Source organism: Asterias amurensis, chromosome 10, assembly GCF_032118995.1.
Source record: "Asterias amurensis chromosome 10, ASM3211899v1".
NCBI classification, from domain to species: Eukaryota; Metazoa; Echinodermata; class Asteroidea; order Forcipulatida; family Asteriidae; genus Asterias; species Asterias amurensis.
The window spans coordinates 17078378-17102879 of NC_092657.1; the positions used below are offsets into that span (position 1 = coordinate 17078378).

At 37.5% G+C, this 24502-nt stretch overlaps 1 protein-coding gene and 1 non-coding gene across 2 annotated transcripts in view; one reads left to right on the plus strand and one right to left on the minus strand.

Annotated features, from left to right (window-relative positions):
- The first annotated feature begins 383 nt into the window (after window positions 1–383).
- Window positions 384–24502, plus strand: part of LOC139943315 (uncharacterized) — a 78105-nt gene continuing 53986 nt past the window's right edge. Inside the window, exon 1 of the mRNA XM_071940139.1 lies at window positions 384–490. Coding sequence (XP_071796240.1) covers window positions 397–490 — 94 coding nt within the window. The 5' untranslated portion in view covers window positions 384–396. The remainder of the gene's footprint in view (window positions 491–24502) is intronic.
- Window positions 7477–7549, minus strand: Trnas-aga (transfer RNA serine (anticodon AGA)). The gene has a single exon. It is a non-coding gene; the product is annotated as a tRNA-Ser (tRNA).

Genomic DNA, 24502 nt, shown 5'->3' on the forward strand with positions numbered 1-24502 from the left:
AAAGGGTGAACTCCAAGTCTATCCCCACCGCTGACACCAAATCGATGGCCAAACAACCTTTTGTATTAAACCAATTTGTATCTTTTTTTCTCCACAGCTTTCGGACACGACGCGGAAAATTACACAGGCCATCAATTCCCAGTCTATCCCACCGCTGACACTAGAAAGTTCGACGAACTCAAGGCAAACCTAACGCACGGTCTAGACTTCGTCGGTAGACTGATGACAGTAACAGAGAAAGTGCAGGCCTTGATGGCCAGTTTCGAAAAAAACGCTAGTCCCGCTTTCTTTACATATACTTGCAACCAGATCATGGACCGCATCACCTGTAAGACATGCCCAGGCGTGAGCCAAGAAGCTAACGCGAGCCTCGAGATGCTGAAGTCTGATCTCCAAATGCCGCTTTCGATTCTTGACCAGGAGCTGCAGAGTGTGTCGCGTGACATCGGCGAGAGGTACCGAATATTCATGGCCGAAAAGCGGAGACAGGGTAAGTGCATTTTTATCTATATCCCCATGGTCCGCGTCCCTGTTCTGGTAAATCCCTTCTCTGTTAAGGAACACCAGGCGGAGAATTAAGGTTGAACTCCAGGCCTATCCCACCGCTGACACCAAATCGATAGCCACACAAGCGTGTGCGTACAAGATGTTTGTATACAAACCAAGACCTACTCAGTCTGCCGCTCAAAGTCTATTTTTTCTGTTGCTGGACAAAAGGATTTGAACAAAATACCAACAATTTTCAGGAATTCGCATTATACTGCATTTCGTCAAGAAAAACATTATTAATCAAGTGTATTTATATTTACGTTCTTGTTTCTTTGTAATTTTCTGTTGTTGTACAGCGCTTTGTTCCTTGTTAAAGGCGTTTATAAATACCTTAATTGTTACATTAACTGACTGGTCGGTTGCAATGTTCTTGCCTCAGCAAGAACAATCAATGTTTACAAAAAACCTCAAAAATGATCTTATATAATTGTTTACAAACCCAAATTTAAAATTAAATCTGTTTTGCCATAGATCTGCCGCCTTGTACTCATACAAAAATTTTCAACTTTTTTTTCCCAGGAACAAAATATCATGCTGTTTCACTTTAAAATGATATTATTTGATGTTCTGTTTCCACATTCTAATAGAACTTGCAATTATATTAAAACGAAAAACAAGAATATTTATTTTGTTTTGTATCCATAAACACCGATGTCTGTTAGCACTGTATCTTCAGTACTTTCCCGAGTCCTGTTAACAAATATCACAGGCATATTATTCCGATTGGATTCGAACCCACAACCTTTGCAATTCTAGAGCAGTGTCATACCAACTAGACTGCAGTGATTGCCCGGTGGCTAGAGGCAGTTCGCTTCTATGTTTTGGCAGCGGGTGCCGCAAAGATCTGTGATAATTATTTATTCACAGGACTCGGTAAAATACTGAGTATACAGTGCTAATACAAATATCGGTGTATGGGTAAAAAACAAAAATTAATATTTGTTTATACCTGATGCAAATTTTACATCTATTAGAAAGACAAGAACTTCTTGTCCATCCACAGTTTTTCCGTAGTTAGGCACAAACAGCGTTTGTGGGTTGACTGGGCATGTAGTTAGGCAGATAACGGTTATCTTGGATTTGGCGTTGGTTTTGTTCCAATGATGTGCAGGTTACCATGTGTGTCGTTGAGAGGGGAGTATTTTAACAATGGGCGTTTCGAAGGATGGTGTAGGATTTAGGTACTTTTTACAGGACACAAAACACACTGTCCACATATTTACCTTAACTTACACAATTTGTAGATAATAATAGTACAAAGCTTCCCTTAAAGGAACACGTTGCCTTGGATTGGACGAGTTGGTCTATAAAAAAGCGTTTGTAACCGTTTGTTATAAAACGCATATGGTTGGAACGATAATTTAAAAGTAGAATACAATGATCCACACAGGTTTGCCTCGAAATTGCGTGGTTTTCCTTTTACTGTGCGAACTAACACGGTCGGCCATTTATGGGAGTCAAAAATTTGACTCCCATAAATGGCCGACCGTGTTAGTCGACGAGGTAAAAGGAAAACCGTGCAATATCGAGGCATGTTTGTTTGGATCATTGTGTTCTACTTTTACATCATCTTTCTATCCATATGCATAATATAACAAACGCTTTTCAAAGACCAACTCGACCGATACAGGGCAACGTGTTCCTTTAAAATATTACTTGCTGAGGTACTGTAGTTTTGTGAAATGAGTGAAACAATGTCACACAAATAAGTTTGACAAGCTAAAAAAGATCGTCCCAGTTGAGACGAAAATCATTTTTGTAAATTGTTTTAACTAATTTCTCAAAAACTACAGCACCAAAGTAAATAATATTTTTAGAAAAGCTTTCTATTATCATTATCTTTAAAACTGTGTGAGTTTGCTGTACATCTGTAGACGTTGTGTTATGTGTACTCCTACAAAAAGTACCCAAACCCGTATGACATGTTGTTCATCATTATGTCATCATAATTGACGTATACCATAGTGTGTAGCAGCCCCTCCAACCCCAACCCCCCCCCCCGACAAATACATTAAAATATATTGCAACATGAATGTTTTGATACATTCAATATCCCACCTCGCGCCCATTGTGCGTTTGCAGCACCCCCCCCCCCATGTTACAGCTTTGCATCCCTTCTTTATCTCTTTGCATCTTTGCCCCCTCTCCGATTACATATTTTGCCCCTCCCCAGCCTCTAGCCCCACTGCCCCACCTGTAATAAAAAAAATATCTAACGCTTTGGTGATCGTGTGCGGAAATTAAACATGTTTTGGGGGTTGTATCTTGTCATTGCTGTTGCTATTGATTGGGTCGTTGTATGAACTATACGCTTCATCGCACGCAATCTGGGCACTATTGTGACATCAAAGTGATAACCATAAATATAATGACAATATCTGAAAAGGTTTTTAATGTGAAATTGGTTTGTACACAGCGTTTTGCGGGCAAATTTTCTCGGAAAGTCGTTAAGACTGAGTCGTTATATGAGTCGTTACAAGGATTTTAGTCGTTAAATGAATTTTGTCTGAAAATGCGACAGTTTTACACCTACAAATGTTCTGTCGCAACTCCCACCCCCAATAGGAAACTGTCCCTCATTACATATTCATGGAATAGACTCCAGTACAGGAGTGCGTTTTGGCGACCCCAACCAAAAAATGTTTCGGTTGTTGGTCGTTGGTTCTGCTGTTCAGACTGAACGACAACCGAGTTGTGAGCTCGGTTACCGTTTTGGTTGTGACGTCAGAAACATTTTTTTTGTTGGGGTCGCCAAAACGCACTCCTGGTTGTTACTGCTGACACACCTACCGTGAGTTCTTTCAACAGCGCCCCCACAGTTCACTTTATTTTGGGGCGTTGGCTGTGATTTTACTGTTGGCATTATAAGGCAGGGGTTGCATTTTTCTCTTGTTCGTAAAAATGCAGTCAGTGCCGCCAGTTGCTGTCAGAAATAGCGGCCCTTTAAACAGTCTTCTTGTGAATTCAAATCAGGTTACCGATTTTACAAAGAGCTGAGATTGATCTTAAAAACTGCAGATCAATTATAGAACTATCACTTCGGTGTATACATAACCTACATTATGAATCTACAGGGTAGTTTAGTCACTCCAATAAGCACTGACTTTCCCATACCATAGCATCATGTTTGAAGTATTCCACTGGCAAATATTTAAGTATAAAGCACTGTATATCCATGCCATAGTATCATCTGTGAAGTATGAACCGGAGGTTCATGAAGTCTAAAATGCGAATTATGCTGGGGGACCCACCCACCATGGTGTAGTGGGTGGATGTCGGACTCCGAAGCGAAAGGTCCCCGGTTCGAGCCACGGTGGTGGCAGCGCACTGAGTGGCCGGCCGCGAAGTCTCGACTCACCGCGCAGTTGTACTCAATTCTCCGTTAATTTCATTTTTGTTGTCTTCTTTTATTTAAAGCCAGTGGACACTTTTGGTAAACAGTGTTGTCTTCGTGTATCACAACTTATATATAAAATAACAAACCTGTGAACATTTAGGCTGAATCGGTCATCGGAGTCGGGAGAAAATAACGGGAAAACCCACCCTTGTTTCCACACGTTTCGCCGTGTCATGACATGTGTTTACTATAAATCCGTAATTCTCGTTGTCGAGAATTGATAATTGTTTTAATGTTTTCTCAAAAAGTAAAGCATTTCATGGAATATTATTTCAAGAGAAGTCTTTTACCATTACCTTCTGTAAACCCTGTAAGTTATTTGTAAATCTGTGATCTTTTTTTTTTTCTGTTCCGAAAGTGTATAATGGCATTAAAGTTGTTCATACTAACGCAATTTATAAGTACTAGGAACAGTGGCCCAGTGAAAAGGCTCACGAAACAATTGGGTTCGAATCATGTGTCTTCTTTTACTACGTTATGATATAAAATTAATAACAAACCTTAGAAAATTTGAGCTCAATCGGTCATCGAAGTTGCGAGACAATAATGAAAGTAAAAACACCCTTGTCACACGAATTTGTGCGCTTTCAGATGCTTGATTTCGAGACCTCAAAAACACCCTTGATACACGAATTTGTGTGTTTTCAGATGCTTGATTTCGAGACCTCAAATTCTAAATCTGAGGCTCGAAATCAAATTCGTGGATAAATTACTTCTTTCTCGAAAACTACTTCACATCAGAGGGAGCCGTTTCTCACAATGTTTTATACTATCAACCTCTCCTCATTACTCGTTACCAAGTAAGTTGTTGTGCTAATGATTCTTCTGAGTAATTACCAGTAGTGTCCACTGCCTTTAATTGTGTTTTATTAATTATACCCACCGTTTATTGTAGTTTGATGAGTAGGGCCTATTGATTAATGAGCCGCAGCGTCTGCCATGACCCGCCATTTTGCACAACCACATCTTTGACTCCGCAAAATGGTGGACCGATCGAGTTAGTTGACAAAGTAAAAGGAAAACCACACAGTTTTCGAGGCATGTTTGTGCGGATCATTAAAGTCACCTGGAAATAGATTTTTTTTTTCAAACATAAGAGTATATGCTTACGAACAATTTAACAATTTTTTTAGTAATTGTTTGTCACGATTTATATGTTTAAAAAATATATAAAGTTGTTTGGGGGCTGACTCCGCCTATCCCTTTTGTGACGTCAATCGAGGCAGACTTTGCCTGCAATGCGTATAGTAAAAACATATTTTTTTTGAATGTACAAACTCACGACTTGGTCCGTACATGTACTTTGCAATTGTGGTCACTCTACGCATTACAGGCAAAGTCTGCCTCGATTGACGTCACGAACAGCGGCCTCTCGGGTCGGGGTCTACTCTTAAATTTGTAAATAACATAAGAACTGATTTTTTAAAACCTTAGTTAACTGTTTATTCACATTCCACTCATCAAAACACATAATATTAGTGACAAAAGCTTTATTTTGAAAAAATACCACTTCTAGGTGACTTTAAATTTCCACTTTCAAACATCTATTGTTAGCCATGGTTCTACATGTTTTGGATCGTTGATGTGTTTGATGAATATTATGTTTGTGACAGGGACCATACTTCTCCAGTAATGTGTAAATTGTGTGTATTGATACTACACTTTTCTGAGACATAATTGTGTTCATGTTATACCTCAATATTTCACTACTATTATTAAGGTATTTATTCATGGCAGCATTTAAGTTAATGGGAAGGTAAACTATTGGTAATTACTCAAAACAAATATTAACTTAAAAACTGACTTGATAACGAGTAATGGAGAGAGGTTGATAATATAAAACATTGTGAGAAACGGCTCCCTCTAAAGTAATGTAGATATTGAGAAAGAGGTCATTTCTCACTAAAATAATGGAATACTTCTAGCCAGAAGTCTTTTTTTTATTCCTGTCTCAAAGCACACTTATTTGTCCAAAAAGGGTGTTTTCTTTCATCATTTTCTCGCAATTTGGATGACCAACTGAGCTCAAATTTTCAGAGGCTTGTTATTTTATGCTTATGTCGGGATACACTAAGTGAGAAGACTGGTCTTTGACAATTACCAAACGTGTACAGTGGCTTTAATGTATTTCCTATAACGAACAATTTCAAACGTTTATTTTTGTTTAGCCATGTTGCCCAATCTATTGCGACGTGTCCCTTTTACGGCGCTTGCGGCAAGGCAGCGTGTCATGTGATTTTCTAGGCCGGCACGTCGTTGTGTTGCCATAGAAACATAATAATTGTATCAACCATAATTCCATTGCCTAGCAGCCGTTGTTGCGGATTTTAGAAAAATCTCAGTTTTGTGATGGCGTCGTTGTTATAGATCTCAGATTCTCCCAGTGTCACTTACTTTACTCTAGGGCCCTAATTATTAAAACTTAAAGTTTTGTAACAGCGGCATGGGAATCCTCCCAGTTTCTTAAAAACATACAGTTTCTTAAACAGCATGTTATTTAATAAGGCAGTAGACACTATTGGTAGTTACTCAAAAGTAATTATTAGCATAAAAAAACTTACTTGGTAACGAGTAATGGGGAGAGGTTGATAGTATAGAACATTGTGAGAAACGGCTCCCTCTGAAGTAACGTCGTTTTTGAGAAAGAAGTAATTTGATTTTGAGACCTCGGATATAGAATTTGAGGTCTCAAAATCAAGCATTTGAAAGCACACAACTTCGTGTGACAAGGGTGTTTTGTTTTTCCATTATTATCTCGCAACTTCGACGACCGATTGAGCTCAAATTTTGACAGGTTTGTTATTTTATGCAGATTATCAGATACACCAAGTTAGAAGACTTGTCTTTGACAATTACCAATAGTGTCCAGGTTCTTTAAAGCTTTTAGCTTTGAGTTTCGATTTCAATTGAATTGTGACATTGCCTTTTGGCTGTTACACTTGCATGTCTAGCAAGATTCTGTAAAGCTTAGCTTACCTTTGTGACTAGGAAACAAAAAAAAAGGAACATCTGTTGTCGTTTTGAAAGCCACCATCTTGTTTTAGACGGTATTGTTGACTCATATCCTTATTTTGGTTGGCACAATTATGTATAGCTTAGCACATTTTTGTCTGAGAACATGAAGAAAAAACCTATTGTTGTTTGAAACCACCATCTCTTCTTCTGCTTATAAAAAAAATCCCTGCTCATCAATACTATTTTGATAAATACAATGATTTTGTTTAGCTTAGCATATTTTTATGTGTGTTTTTTTTTTTAAGAACATAAATTAAAAAATATGGTCGATTTGAAAGTCACCATCTCGTCTGAGATGGTATATTTACAGGTAACCTATTTGAGTAAGCATAACTCTGTACAGCTTATAACATTTTTGTCATGAGAATATAAAAGTAGATACAAAAATTTGTTGAAAAACTAAACACTATGTTTTTAATATTAATTATTATTATTTTTTTACTCATACACCGATGTGTCACGCTGTATACTAAGTACTTTCCCGAGTCATGTGAAAACAGAATATCACAGGCATGTTACTCGGGTGGGATTCGAACCCACGACCCTTGCAATTCTAGAGCAGTGTCTTACCAACTAGACTACCGAGAATGCCTGGTAGCTATAGAGGCAGTTCGAATCCTATGTTTTGGCAGCGGGTACCGATGCAAATTTAACATATATTATACTGTTTTGTGTTAGTTGTTTCGAAGCCATTATCTTGTTCTGAGCCCCCCCCCCTTCCCATTGTGTTTCTTTGATCCGCCCACTTCTTTCCCCAATACGTGCAATAACCCTCCAATCATTGAAAAATAATATCTCCTCGGCGATCGCAATATAATAATTGCTTAATTAAGCGCCATGAAGATATTGCATGGCGGTTGGGCAATGTTATTGACTGTTTACTCCGGTTGCGTTGGTAACGGCTTCCAGTTTTCAACAAGGATGGCCTTCGCGGCCATTGAAAGCGATTTGAAGGAGACTGTTTTAAGGAGAGGCGATCGATAAAGCTCGCTGCCGGTAGAAGGCTTGAATCAACCCTATAGTAAAATAGTAGGTCACCATGAACCAGCCACAAATATAAAACAACCTTTTTGTATAGAGTTAGATATTGGACGCTTTGGCATTTCATTTCATTTTCATTTCATTTATTAATTTCACAGGCAAAAATTCAAGCACAGACAATAAGAACAGTAAGAAAACAAAAACAAGAACATACAATACAATAACAAAAAAAAAGCAGCACCCCTGAAGGATTTAAAAAAAGTAAACTAAATTACTATCGGTTTTGTACAGCGATTATCAAAGTTGTTTGATTAATGCTGGATATTTGACATTCAGAAAGGTTGTACAATGACAATATCAAGCTCGCTACCATGCATCACACGAATTATAACAACAACAAAATCTGGGGGGAGGGGAATAGTGGGTCACCACGAAAATATAGCGAGACTTTTAGTTTGATATTGGACGATGGACTTTCGAATAGGACTGTATAGAAAAAAGGTCACTATCAATGTTGCTTTTTCAATATTGGACATTGAACATTCACACAGGTTTGTAATATATCAAAGCTAGAACCAACCTGATAGATGACGCTGCCAGTTAGAGGCTTGAATCAACCCTACCAAATAATAGCAAGTCACCACGCATCAAACGAATTCTAACAAACGATCATTTTGTATAGTTTGATACTGGACATTGTATAATTTGGTTTGCGGTAACACCATGTGTGTATCTACTTGCCAGGTAGAGTTGTTCTTAGAGAACTGTCTTGCTTTATTCTACTGCCGCGGAGTAGATAATCGGAGGTTCGGGAGACTTCTCAGTTCTGAAAAAAACTGTCCTGCTTTTTAACTATAACCAGGGCGGATGGTATAGAAATTAGACTGGACTACTACGATCATATAAGCTAAAGAGCCCGACGGGTGTGGTGTTCTGCCGTTGATGGCGTGCGTCCAAATCAAAATACGTTGTTGTCATGTGTGGGATGATGCTTTGTTTTACATCAATGCTGCAACAAAGCTCGACGCTCTTGTGCTACAACTCATTATGTTGATGTTTGCCCTCAAAATATTGTATAATAATCATTTAAGACAGCTTTTAAAGCCGGGATACGGTGTACAAACTGTGCACAATAGTTACTTGCAACTAGAGGTTACTTGGACGACCTCGGTCCTGAAATAAATGGTCAAATTTGGCGGGAGGTGTAGGGACTTTTTTGATGTTTGGAAACTTTCAGTGGTTAAGGGGCATTTTTATTTGTAGGTTGAACCACTCGATGGGCACTGGGACTTCCTTAATTAAACTGAGCAGAAGATTAAAGTTGAATAATTTCCCCTTTACTGTAAAAGTACTTTTTGCCCTATCTACTATGGAAGTTTGTGCATTAGCCTTTTAGAGGTATGGCGGACGTGATAGGAGTGCACTGTTTGGGTTGGGTGCATCAGAGACATTACCCAAAACCTTATAGTGTTGTATAGTATTGTGTCCGCCATATGAAGTAATATGAGTGCTGATGTAACATGGCCTTTTCCGAATCTTTCTGCAAAGTACTGAAGAAAGATGTTAAAAAGGATTGTTTTTACACAACTAAAAAATAAAGTTGAATTCCGTGTGAACTCAACCCTAAAGCTTATTAATTGAACAAAAAATAACTTTTTGTCGGTTTCGTTTTAGTGTCTAGGGTTTCGGGTACTTTTGTATGACATAAAACATAAACATCTACAGATCTACATTAAACTTACACGTTGAACGATAATGATAATAGAAAGCCTACCTTAAAATATTGTTTGCTGAGGTGCTGTACATTTTGAGCAATGAGTAAAAACAATTTCACCAAAATAATTGTCGTCTCAGTGAGATGAATTATAGATTTTCTCGGTCAATTTCGGAAAATGAGCAGCCAATTTAACCACCAAGCTATTCTATTTCGCGCAAAATCGAATGCAACTCAAAAAGGTCATTCGATTTCAATTTGGGATTAGTCAAATGTAATGTTGCGTCATTCGAATTAACAAAATAATCATTCGATTTAACAATTCATCAAAACAGCATTCAAATTCGCAGACGCTTCTTTAGGCGTGTGTGTCACGAAAAAGAATGACGATACGCTGAACTGAACAGAGTGCTAAAGGAATTTGACTCGACCCAAAACGAAATTGAATGGCCGAATTCTGAATTTGAAACGCAGTAACAACTGGACAGGCAAAACAACTTTAATTCGAACGCATGAACATGAAATTGACTGCTCATTTGCCGAATTTGACCGAGAAAACCTATATTTTTAAAGCATGTAAAACGGATTTACACGACTCTCCTGAAAACCTGGCTCTGTGCAGTTCATTTTTTTTTTCTTTCACAATTTTGACGACTATAGAAGATGCAAATTGTACAGGTGATATACATCTTTACAGTATGGTAGGTATCAAGTCATGGCCAAATACTTGATCTACAAAAGGGTTTAGTAATATTTACCATGGTCGCAGACAATGTTCATGTTTCTCACAATAATGTGTAATGCTATCAACAGCTCTGCATTGCTTGTTACCAAGTAATTGTTCATGCTATAACAATTGTTTTAAGTAATTACTAATAAATTGATACTTCCTGCTATCAAGCTATCTGTCATGGCTGAACTGCTCTTAACAAAAGATTCTCTTTGTGCTACGAATGCTTTTCATGTCAACTTACGCACACTCACCCACGCTTCCTTGCAATTTGAAAACACAGAAATACAGAAACGTGGTCACTCGGTCAGCCATGAATGGTTTTATTATGAAAATCATCAGTTTGATTAGGTAGATTTATCTGGCTCCCCAAAGTCAAGCAAATCGTTTCTGTTAAAGGATTCGCCGGGTCCTTTTTCAAAATCTCCAGAGATTTACATTAAATTTATACAGGGTTTGAAGATAATGATAGTGGGAAGCTTCCCTCAAATAATATTAATAACTGAGGTTGAAACGAGTAAAACTAGCCACAAACAATTGTTTTTCTCGGTAAGACGAAAACTATTTTAGCATGTAAAATCCCATTAAAGACAGTGTACACTACTGGTAATTGTCAAAGACCAGTCTTCCCACTTGGTGTATCTCAACATATGCATAAAATAACAAACCTGTGAAAATTTGAGCTCGATCGGTCGTCGGAGTTGCGAGATAACTATGAAAGAAAAAAACACCCTTGTCACGCGAAGTTGTGTGCTTTAGATGGTTGATTTCGAGACCTCAAGTTCTAAATCTGAGGTCTCGAAATCAAATTCGTTGATAATTACTTCTTTCTCTAAAACTATGGCACTTCAGAGGGAGCCGTTCCTCACAATGTTTTATACCATCAACCTCTCCCCATTACTCGTCACCAAGCAAGGTTTTATGCTAATAATTATTTTTGAGTAATTATCAATAGTTACCTGAGGTGGTGTAGTTTTTGAGAAACGAGTAAAACGAGCCACAAAATAATTTGTTTCTCAGTAAGACGAAAACTATTTTAGCATGTAAAATCCCATTAAGCAGTTATTATATATACCATAGTCATGCTGAAGCTGAAGAAGAAACCAATGCTTAAAGACCATGGACATTATTGGTAACATTGTCAAAGACCAATCTTCACAGTTGGTGTATCTCAACATATGCATAAAATAACAAACCTGTGAAAACGAGATGGTGGCTTTCAAGACGACAACATATGTTTACTTCTTGTTCCTAGTCACAAAGGTATGCTAAGCTATACAGAATCATGCTAGACCAAATAAGTTTACCAGCCAAACTGCATAGTCAAAATAGAAGTGGATCTTGCTGTAACAAAACTGAAATCTTTAAAGATACTGGACACTAATGGTAATTGTCAAAGACCAGTCTTCTCACTTGCTGTCTCAACATATTATGCATGAAAGTTGTGTGCTTTCAGATGCTTGATTTCGAGACCTCAAATTCTAAATCTGAGGTCTCGAAATCAAATTCGTGGAAAATTACTTCTTTCTCGAAAACTACGTTACTTCAGAGGGAGCTGTTTCTCACAATGTTTTATGCTATCAATCTCTCCAATTACTTGTTACCAAGTAAGGTTTTATGAAAATAATTATTTCGAGTAATTACCAATAGTGTCCACTGCCTTTAACAACTTATATATTCTATAGCTTGCTTTATTAAAACAACACCCAGACGGGTTTATTTTATCTTCCACATAATTATAAACAAAATGTGTGTAGAAGTCTTGTAAGCTTGTAAATTTTGTTTCTGTCGTGAAACACTGTGCATTAATTGGAGTCTTTTAATCTGTAAAAATTCAGTGATTTCTCTCATTGAAGCATTGTCTTTTCTTCAAACATGTCTTTATTTGTCGTGTCCAAGGTAGCTCTGGCGCTACCTTGTTACTTGCATTTTCTAGTTGTTGTTTTTTTCTTCATTTTATTCATACAGAAACAAATAAGGGCTTGAAGAAAAGTAGATATTTTTCATGAAAAAGTATAGATAACAGGTTCATATTTAACCGTACTTTTTTAGATTTGGTTATTTTTCAAATTTACAGCTTAAAATTGTCATTATGGTCTGTAAATTGCTCTCGAAACAGGATTTTAAAGCAACACTTTTTTGTTTTACCATTATTTCCTCCAAATCGTGAAAAATATGCTGTAGATTTTACGACTCAATCTAATTTTGCTATGCTAACTTTTTCAAAATGGATAAATCACACGTATTTGTTGCATTATATCACACTCGTTGTCGTGTTTTAGTTTCAAGGGATACAACAATCTACCCCTTCATCTTTTTGGGTTGGTTTTGAGCAGCAAAGGATAAACAAATCTATCCCTCCTTTTTCTTGCTAAGTTTGTGCACCCGATACTGAATTTGTTCTCAAAAAAAATTGTATGGAGAAAAACAGCATAATTTTAACACTTTGAAAACATCTTCAAGAAAACTTGCTATATATAGGTTTTCTCGGTCAAATTCGACAAATGAGCAGTCAATTTAATTTTCATGCGTTCGAATTAAAGCTGTTTTGCTTTTCCAGTTATTACTGCGTTTCAAATTCAGAATTCGGCCGTTCAATTTCGTTTTTCGTAGCGTCATTCTTTTTCGTGACACACACGCCTCAAGAAGCGTCTGCGAATTTGAATGCTGCTTTGATGAATTGCTAAATTGAATGATTATTGTGTTAATTCGAATGACGCAACATTACACTTGACTCATCCCAAAACGAAATCGAATGACCCTTTTTAATTGGCATTCGATTTTGCGCGAAACAGAATAGCTTGGTGGTTAAATTGGCTGCTCTTTTTCCGAAATTGACCGAGAAAACCTATATTACCGAAAAAGGCAAAAAATAAAAAATCATAGTTAATTGTGAACCTATTAGATCCTTTTCAGGGATGTCATACATAGTTTTATCGAGTCATTTCAGAGGGATATTTTTCCTAGACATTTTGTAATCAGTAAGTATTCAGACTGAAATTAAACAATAAAGTTGCGAGGTTTTTTTAACCATTGTCTTCTTGGACTTTTGGGGCCAAGCGAACTGCACTAATGGTATAGTACTTTCAGCTGTAAAGTTGTGTGTGTAATTAATTTTACCAAAAATCACTAATTTCAAAGTAAATTCTTTAAGAACAGAAATTTATAAATAACGATGTGTCGATGTTATGAGCTATAGGAACTCAAACTCTTGTGTATCTGATTAGTAGGTTCGAGTCCCAGTTGTGACACTTGTGTCATATTGAGCAAGACATTTTTTAACCATGATGTTTATCCGTTCGGATGGGAAGAAATTCGTTGGTCGCGTGTGTTGTATAACGCACGTATAAAATAACCCAGTGCGCTTATCGAAAAGGAAAGGGGTGCAGCGTAAATTGGTCACAACAGGTTGGCTTACAAACCCGAGTTGCTGTTCAAAGTTTTGAAACAATTCTGGCAAATTTTAGAAGAAAAAAACTTCTAAAGGCACGTTTTACCATGCCCTCTTCACGTGTGTTATATGAAACCCAAGCTAAAAATAAAATAATCAGCATCGATATGGTTGCCATGGTAATTGACCAAACAAACTGTAAACAGACCTTGAGTGTTAAAGTGTTCAATGAAGCAAGGCTTAAGCGTGACAATTATTGTGTGAGATTTCTAACAATAGGTGTTCATGCCAAGAAAAATATAGCACAAGGATTTAAGAAACCGTCATACAATTGGGATAGGCTTTGGGTAGGCTACTTTTTGTAACACAAAACACAATGTCCGCAGATTTACATTAAACTTAAACAGTTTGAAGATAATGATGTTAGACGGCTTCCCTGAAAATAATTACTTGCTGAGGTGCTGTAGTTTTTGAGAAATGATTAAACAATGTCACGAGAACACGTTTTACATGCTAAAATAATTTCCGTGACTCTTTTCGCTCATTTCTCAAAAAGTACAACACGTCAGTAATTAATACCATAATTATCTATGTAAATCTGTGGACATTGTGTTTTGTGTCCTAAAAAAAGTACCCAGACCCTTTGAGAAGATCATACTGCACAAACATTAGTTGTTAGACCAACAACATGCGTCCATAAAAATTTCACAAGTATTTTAGAAACTGTAATTATTGTGATTTAAAAAATAATAATTGACTATAGGGAGACGTCTAAGGTGGGCTGGATAGCTCGGTTGGTAGTCGTTAATCCGTCTTTGTAATCTTACAAAATATTGCGTGTAATATTGGCTTTTCAATTACAAAGCAACTTGCTATGTCATCCTTAAAGGCAGTGGACACTATTGGTAATTACTCAAAATCAATATTAGCATAAAACCTTTCTTGGTGACCAGTAATGGGGAGAGGTTGATGGTATAAAACAATGTGAGAAAAGGCTCCCTCTGAAGTGCCATAGTTTTCGAGAAAGAAGTAATTTTCCATGAATTTGATTTCGAGACCTTAGATTTAGAACTTGAGGTCTCGAAATCACCCATCTAAACGCACACAACTTCGTGTGACAAGGGTGTTTTTTTTTCTTTCATTATTATCTTGCAACTTCGATGACCGATTGAGCTCAAATTTCCACAGGTTTGTTATTTTGTGCATAGGTTGAGATACACCAATTGTGAAGGCTAGTCTTTGACAATTACCAATAGTGTCCACTGCCTATAAGGAGAATGGACGATAAAGTGTAGATTCGTGAATGCCGAAGAATACATTGTATTCACGAATCTACGCTTTAGAGTCTATTCTCTTGACTTTAATTATTTTAGGGAGAAATTACCTCGTTTTCAAATACTATATTACTTCAAAGGGAGTCGTTTCTCACAATGTTTTATACTATCAACAGCTCTCCAATGCTCGTTACCAAGTCAGTTTTTAAGTTAATATTTGTTTTGAGTAATTACCAAACGTGTACTTTCCCTTTAAAGACGCATCTTTTTTGTTAAATAACCTGTATATTTTATTGTACGCACTTTATATTGTTTCGTTCAATATTTTCTGTCATCGTCGTGTTCAAAAGTCCTGTTTTTTTTTTCATGTAATGTCGCGCTATATTCATTTATTTCCATATCTTATGAAAACAGTACAAAAACAAACTTTGGAAAGGAATAACCAATAAACAAAGCTATTTCATGAGGCATAGAAACAAATGTAGAAACTGTTCAATATTATTAATATTTCCTATTTATACAATTGAATATTTTTTGCTAAAATTTGCAAGGAAAACCTATATTTTTGTACCCCTTCGCACACTTGCGACACACAAAACATGTCTTTCATAAACGCTCAACGAAAACTCAACAGGTATCAAGCTCTACCTCCACGGCGTTTAATCTCGATGAAGGTCAATTTCGTTCCCGAACAATGCCTTCTAAAATTAGGGCCCCCTGCAATAATTCTACCACTCGCGTCAGAAAAACCTTCAAATATCGATCTTGTGACGAGCTGCTTTTGAATTATTTTTGACAGACGCTGAAGAGCAAGACGTGCTTGATGAAGCCTTTGGGGACTTAATTGATCAAAATAGGAAAAAAAAGAGAAGGGAAATGCCACGTCACTTTGGGGTAAAAGCAACAAAGACATGATCCTGTTGAGAAAAAAAAAATCCGTTGAGGAAAACCAACAATCTTTGATATAGTACTCTTTGTGAAAATGTGTATACCATGCGCAAACCTCTTTTATGAAAGTCTTGGTGTTTTGGGGTTTGTTTTGTTTTGTTTATTTTATTGCTGTGTGTTTGTTTGTTTAAACAAACGAACAAATATCAAACGAATGATTTAAAGACACCGGACACTTTTGGTATTGTCAAAGACCATATTTCTCACTTGGTGTATCTCAACATATGCATTAAACAACAAACCTGTGAAAATTTGAGCTCGATTGGTCGTCGAAGTTGCGAGAAAATATAATGAAAGAAAAACACCCTTGTAACACGAAGGTGCTTTCAGATGCTTGATTTCGAGAAATCAAAATCTAATTATTAGGTCTCGAAATCAAATTCGTGGAAAATTACTTTTTTTCTCGAAAGCTATGTTCCTTCGGAGGGAGCCATTTCTCACAATGTTTTATACCATCAACCTCTCCCCATTACTTGCTACCTAGTAAGTTTGTATGCTAATAATCATTTTGAGTACTATACCAATAGTGTCCACTGCCTTTAAGACCCAGTGATCAGGGGTAATAATTTTAAGCGCTTTGTGACACCCTTCGGGGGTAAAAAAGGCGATATGTAAAAACATATGTATATATACTGTTATTAATATTAAAATAATATAATGAATAGGGTAGGTGGCGTTAGCTTTCGATCCGAACCGGACCTTCTTCAGAGGCATAAAACAAGTACAAACAAATACATACCCATTTATAGAACAAGAGAGGGGAAAGGGATTAAGGGAAGGATCCAGAAAGAAGCGGGAAAATATCAGCCAATCAAAGTTTCTATTTCAGAAACAATATTGGTGGCTATGAACCAATAGGAGTGAAGTAGCGAGGACAAAATTGTTCTGAAAAGAACAGGTAGGAAGTGGGAAGAGATAAAATGGATATGGTTATGACAATTAAAAACAAAATACAAACAAATCAATGGGATCACCCCTAAGGGATACAACAACAGAGATATTAATATTATAATAAATAAACCTCGTACCGACTATTTCTTCCTACTAGATGGTGTTGGCCTCGTGGGGTTTGATAAAGCCTCATGAGACTGGATCAAGAAATAAAGAAACAAATGTAGAAAAAAGTAAAAGACATGTCACCTTGGGGTAAATGTAATACAGACATGATCCTGGTGACAAGTCTTGTTTTCTTTTTCTGGCTGAGGTAAAACAACAATCCTTGATATTACTGCTTATGAAAATGTGTATATCATGCCTTTAACTTTTTTTATAAAAGTAAAAGTATATATTGGATAGGGTAGATGGCCTTAGCTTTCGATCCAATCCGGACCTTCTTCAGAGGCATAAAACAAGTACAAACAAATACATATCCATTTATAGAAAAAGAGAGGGGGAAAGGGATTAAGGGAAGGATCCAGAAAGAAGCGGGGAAATAACAGCCAATCAAAGTTTCTATTTCAGAAACAATAAGAGTGGTGAGGACAAAGGATGTTTAGTATGAAAGGATGGATTACTGGACCATGAAAGTGGTAAATGCATTGTCCGATAACATGAATTATGTATTATATACTGTATCAGACAAGTCACACATATGTATGGATAAGCTATTTATTCAATTCAATTCAATTCAATTCACATACTTATTCATCATGCCAGCATGGAAATAATTACCTCGATTTGCATCTAACAACAAAAATTATAGAACTTTTTTTTAAATGACAAGGATTGTATGATTTTGTTGATTTTTTTTTTTGTGTTTGTGTGTTTTAATTGTTTGTTTGTGTTTTTGCTTTAGCTGTCTTTGTGTAAACCACGCATACTTTTTATTTATTTTAGAATACCACATAAAAAAAAAAAAACATTTTTTGATGAGTACCTATGAAAAACTATACCATTCGCAGAACAGTTCAAAGGGTTCTGGTTAGTTATACCCTTTTTAAAATCAAGTTTTCGGCCATGAACATTTTGACTCAATTGGTCTTTGATGTGGCAGGAGAAAATGCCTAATGAACGCTTAAACACCATAATATTGCGAAACTTTGTGTGCTTTACAGTCAATGGACACTATTTGTAATATTGCTCCCCCAAAAATATTACCATAAAAAACTACTCGGTAACGAGTAATGGCGAGAGGTTGATAGTATAAAACATTGTGAGAAACGGCTCCATCAAAAAAATTAAAGGTAGTATTCGAGAAAGAAGTAATTTTCCCACGAATTTGAATTCGAAAACTCAGAATTAGATTTTGAGGTCTCGAAATCAAGCAACTGTAAAGCACACAACTTCGTGTGACAATGGTGTTTTTTCTTTCATTATTATTTCGAACTTCGAACCAATTGAGCTCAAATTTTCACAGTTTTGTTATGCATATTATGTTGAGATACACCTATTTTAAGGAGAAGACTGGTCTTTGACAATTACCAATGGTGTCCAGTGTGTTTAGTAAGCCCATTTTGGATTTTAACAGCGCCATTTTGATTTTCATAGCACCATATGGGATTTTCATAGCGCCACCTTGGATTTCAGTCTTAAAGAGACGCCTTTCTGAGTTAAATCTGTTGAAAATGATGTTCGTGTTTTGGTTCTTGGTTCTTTTTGGTTCGATTTTCAGGGATTCCTTGGTTCACAGTAAGAATCAAATCCAACGAAATGAAAGTGTGCACACAAAATGGAATGGAGAATGTGAATTTGATGGAAATTTCTGTCCGATTACTCGACTGTTTTCATTGCGCTGTTTTGTTATACATATCTAAGTGCTTATAGTGGTGTCCATCGGGAGCTTGATGTGTGTCTTCAACTTAAAGACACTATACACTAGTGGTAATTGTTAAAGACCAGTCTCCTCACTTGGTGTATCTCAACATATGCATACAATAACAAACCTTGGTCATTCCATGTCAGACCAACACACTTTTTTACATCATGTCTTCCGAGTTTGATAAAAATTGCTGTGCTTGTAGGTCCTAATGAGCAATGAATGCACACCCATTTTTAGCCCGATCGGACTTACCGTGAGATGAAGGCAGAAACCACTAAAATCTGACATTTTTAGGGTAAAATACCACCTTTAAGGTAAAAAATATGTCAAAACCATGTAAATTTTCATCAAATCTATGCAAATTTTGGTATTAAAATGATGAGAATTGCATGCTAAAATCAGTTCCTTTGTCAAAAATAAATTTTCTAAATAGTAGGTCACTGTTATCTTTAATGTGTTACCGTGACCTTTGACCCAGTTTTTGAAATAATCCAAAAATCAACGAAATGAAAATCACCCGATAGAGCATGTCATCCTCTATCAGAATATTCTAAGAAACAAGTGGGCGCTTCAAAATTTACAACTTTATGACAATTTTTGGATCGGACGAGTTGGTCTATGACTAGCGTTTGTAACCGTTTGTTATAAAATGCATTAGGTTGGAAAGATGTTTTAAAAGTAGAATACAATCATCCACACAAATTTGCCTCGAAATTCCGTGGTTTTCCTTTTGCTTGCGAACTAACACGGTCGACCATTAGTTGTATGGGAGTCACAAAATTGACTCCTATCCGACCGTGTCAGTCGACAAGGTGAGGCACGTGACACCATTGGTTATTACTCACAATATAGTGTTTTTAAAGGAACGTTACAGAATTGGTAAGAAACAAAAATCGTGAAGATCACAGATTTACATAAAACTTACATTGTCTAATGATGATGATGATAGTAGAAAACATCCCTTGACATATTTCTGTCTGAATTGTCATATTGAATTGTCATATATATTGAATTGTCATATATATTGTCAGATGATGAGAAGTAAATAATCTAATTACGCATTTTGGAGTTCATCGCTCAGTGAGCGTTTTATTTATTTTTTGTTTTTGCATCGATGTCATGCAAAATATGCAATCGGTTTTCACTATTTTCTCGTGACCCAGATGGCCGATCGATCTCAAACTTGTACAGGTTTATCAGTTTATGTATTATGGTGGATTACATAAGGTGCTTACACTGCCAGCAACTGTTTTGTTAGCAGAAACCAATTTTGCAATGTTCCTTTATGTCGGCCATTAACTTTATGGGAGTCAAAAAATTGACTCCCATAATTGGCCGACCGTGTTAGTCGACAAAGTAGGGCACGTGACACCATTGGTTATTACTCAAAATATGTTATTTAAGCATAAAAGATCACTTGGTAACGAGTAATGGAGAGCTGCTGACAGTATAAAATATTGTGAAAAACGACTCCATCTGAAGTAATGTAGTTTTTAATAAAGAGGTAATTTCTCACTCAAAGACTAAAAACGTTCAGCTCAGGTCTTTTAGTATGCATCTGAAAGCACATCAATACAACAAGAGTATTTTTTCCCCTTCAATTATTCTTTGCAATTTCGACGACCAAATGAGTAAAAATGTTCACAGCGTTGTTATTTTATGCATAAACTATGATAGGATACACCAAGTGAGAATACTGGTCTTTAGGACTTTAATGACAATTTTATGCTGTCAATTTGAACACATAACCATTAAAGGAACACGTTGCCTTGGATCTGTCGAGTTGGTCTTTGAAAATCGTTCTGTAACCGTTTGTTGTAAAATGTATATGGTTAGAAAGATATTGTAAAAGTAGAATACAATGATATACACAAATATGCCTCGAAATTGCACGGTTTTCTTTTTACCCTGTCGACTAACACAGTCGGCCATTTAATAGGAGTCAAAATTTTGACTCCCATAAATGGCCGACCGTGATAGTTCGCGACGTAAAAGGAAAACCGTGCAATTTCGAGTGATACTTGTGTGGATCATTATATTCTACTTTTAAAACATCTTTCTAACCATATGCATTTCATAACAAACGGTTTCAAACGCTTTTAATAGACCAACTTGTCCAATCCAAGGCAACGCGTTCCTTGAAATGAAATGAATAGTTATTAATTAAGAACCTATTGAATGCATCAGTTATACGCGTGAACCCTGCTGTAGTAGCAATTTGGTTAGAGCTCCTTTTTTAAAGCCATTGGATCCTTTCGGTACAGAAAAAAAAATAAAAGTTCACAGATTTACTAATAACTTATAGGGTTTACAGACGGTAATGGTGAAATACTTCTCTCAAAATATTATTCCGTGAAATGCTGTACTGTTTGAGAAAACATTATAACAGTATAAATTCTCGATTTTGAGAATCACATGTCGGAAACAAGGGTGGGTTTTCCCATTATTTTCTCCCAACTCCGATGACCGATTGAGCCTAAATTTTCACAGATTTGTTATTTTATATATAAGTTGTGATACACGAAGTGGGAGCCTTGAACAATACTGTTTACCGAAAGTGTCCAATGGCTTTAATGTTAGTCTGGGTAAATAAAATTAATTTATTATCATCCTTTTTTCGGTACAAACTATATAATATAAGTTTAATGCTATAAAATTGAAGAAGAGAAAAAAAACCTAATAATTAATCGAAATGTTTTAACATAAAACCTTACTTGGTAACGAGCAACGGAGAGGTGTTGATAGTATAGAACATTTTGAGAAATAACTCTCTCTAAAGGAATGTAGTTTTTGAGAAAGAGGTAATTTCTCAATAAAATAACAAAAGACTTCTGGCCAGAAGCCTTTTATTCCTATATCCGAGAGCACATTATTTTGTACAACAAGGGTTTTTTTCTTGCATCATTTTCTTGCAAATTTAATTACCAACTGAGTCCACATTTACACAACTTTGTACTGGAAACAAATTAATTCATTTATTTGCATGTTTTTTTACAGTTGGGAGCAGAACGTGATATTGATGCTTTACTATCCTCTTTTGGTACAAATTTTCAACCCAAAATAAAAATGCAGTTGATTAAGAATCTGTTGCATACATTAGTTCATATATACGCGTACACCACACGGCAGCGCCAAACAATTTTTTTAGCGAGTAGATTCTAAGCTGTGATTGGTAGCGGCACACTGGCCGATCTTCTGGGAATACCGGCCTCTAATTGGACGGCTCTAATTGTGGGCGTGTCTTCAACCGCTACCGGCATACCATAAGGCTGTGTGGCTCAGTCGTGTAAATTTCAGTCGATCTTTAACGCACGGACAATTACACGAGGCGCTTGCGACCGGGAACGAAACCGCTGTGTTGTATGCAGGGAATTCCTATTAACAAGAGTTGTGTATTTCTGCTCGAATTGTGTTACTCGCTGTTCTAAAATATAGTGTTTATCTGTTGTCGGAAGAGGGAGAATTGAGGGGAGTTGTGAGGGAGCATTGAGGGAAGTTGGTGGGGCGAGGAGGAGCCGACAACTGCAGTAACTCAGGTAGGCTTATCACACTCTTACTGTTGCAGATATGTAAACTGTTGTGGAGTTTTGGTATATTATTTCGTATGATAGGTCTGTACCGTTATACCCTTTAAAGTTGTTCTGAACCAGTTGCCTATTATTACTCATTTGGTTGGGTTGAATAGTGTTGTTTGGCTATTACTTGGGGGCAAGTTTTGGGCGTGAATCGGTGGTCATGGCTGGCCTACAGGGTTGGCTGGTAGCCGTTTGTTACCTGGTTGTCTGCCATTCAATACTGGCTGAGGAGATACCTAGTGTACCCGGTGTGTTGGCAGTCACGAATAACCTTTGCGATACGACTGTGTCGAATGGGGGCGTCCTTCATGACATAGAGAGCGCTATGCTCCCAACAGAAAACACCAAGGAGTTGTCTGGGTTGTATCAAACTTGGGAACAGCGTTTCATTTTCAGGGGTCAAGGTGAGGTTCCGAGTTGGCAAGACAGCATCTCAAAAGCAGTGAATGTGTCCGGGGCCGATCTGATGAAAGTAGGGGTTTTGAAACGTCTGCTCCTGCAATTGGCGCCAATTCTCCGGCACGTTGTACAGTACCATGCCCAAACACAAGACCAATTCCTAACACCCATCAGCAGCAGCCAAGATAACATCGACTTGGACGTCGCTGGAGAATTCGAGAAGTTGGGTCTGTACGGCATGCTTTTCTATCCAAACCAAGCCCTGCTACAGTTAAACAACATAAGGGGAGTCTCACAGGACAGAGACGTAAACTTCGACGGGTATCTCGAGAAAATCTTCACTCTTTTTGCCAACAAGATTGTCTCTAGCAGTCACGTGTCGGTTATTTTCGAGGGCGAGGACGTAACCCTTCTCGACGCTGCGGGTAATGCTATATTACCGCAGTTTCCCATCAACAGCCCGATTGGTTTATTCAGGAGAGAAATTCTCTCGCAGTTTGAAGCGGTACCGACTCGAGCTGGCTTCAACATACCATTTTGTATTAGCACCCTGGAATGTATGATCTGCCAGGGGCCAATGTTTTACGAGATCTACGAGCAGTCGATCAAGTCTTGGGTTGATGGATTTCACGACGCAATGGTGGCCATGAGTAGACAACTTCAGTATTTAGCTTTAATAGACGTGACCAACACCATGCAGGAAACTACAGCAGCACCAAGTGGTGATGCGAGCATAAAACCCGACGACGGTGGCTTGTCACCCGGAACAGGTGACGGTACAGCAACCGGAACAGGTGACGGTACAGCAACCGGAACAGGTGACGGTACAGCAACCGTAACAGGTGACGGTACAGCAACCGGAACAGGTGACGATACAACAACCGGGATAGGTGGCGATCCTGATGGCACCTCACCCGGAACGGCTGTCTACATGGACATCCTTCCCCTTCCGAAGTCATTGTCAAACCTGCTTCAACACATGATGTGCAGCTCCTTGAAGTTCAACGAAAGAAACAACCCAGATTTATCTCCGGTTACCCCAGAAGAGTTGAAACATGACTTGGCGAGTCTAATTGAGACACAGGGTTGGTCCGGCAGAATCCAGGAACACCAAGGGCAACCCAAAGAGGTACTCGCCATGGCTACAGAGGGATCCGCCAAACCATTGCTGAAACTAGAAGCATTTGATCTTTGTATGAATCAAACCATCAGGACCCTACGCATTGCTGTTGACCTTAGGGCCAAAGTATATAAAGCATTGGATATGGAGGTTTACATGTATAGCATACATGCCTATAACATGGATGAACAGGTCATGGCAAACTTCAAAAATGCTGCTCTTATTGCACTGGTTCTTTACAGTGGCGAATCCACCTCTGTCTTCGGTGTCATTGACAACCATCTTGATACCTTCACAAAAGAAGCATTTCGTACAGTGAAAGACCACTTCCTAACATCGACGAACGTACAGACATCAACAACAACAACCCGTGATTCAGACGTTTCTGGGTTCTTTAATGAGTTCTTTAAAATGGTCGATGAAAGTATGAACGCTGTTTTGGGGTTAATTTCGGAATTACAAATTCCCATCCAGATAAACCCATTTTATGTGCCGGATGGTTGCACTAGCGATGCCAGCGGTTTGCTCTCATGTGGAATTTGCAACAATCCCGAATATCTGGAGATTGATGCGACTGACCCCATCGATGTCATTGTAATGAATTACCACAACTCACTTAACGAGAAACTAACAGCCTTTCAAGAAAGGGTT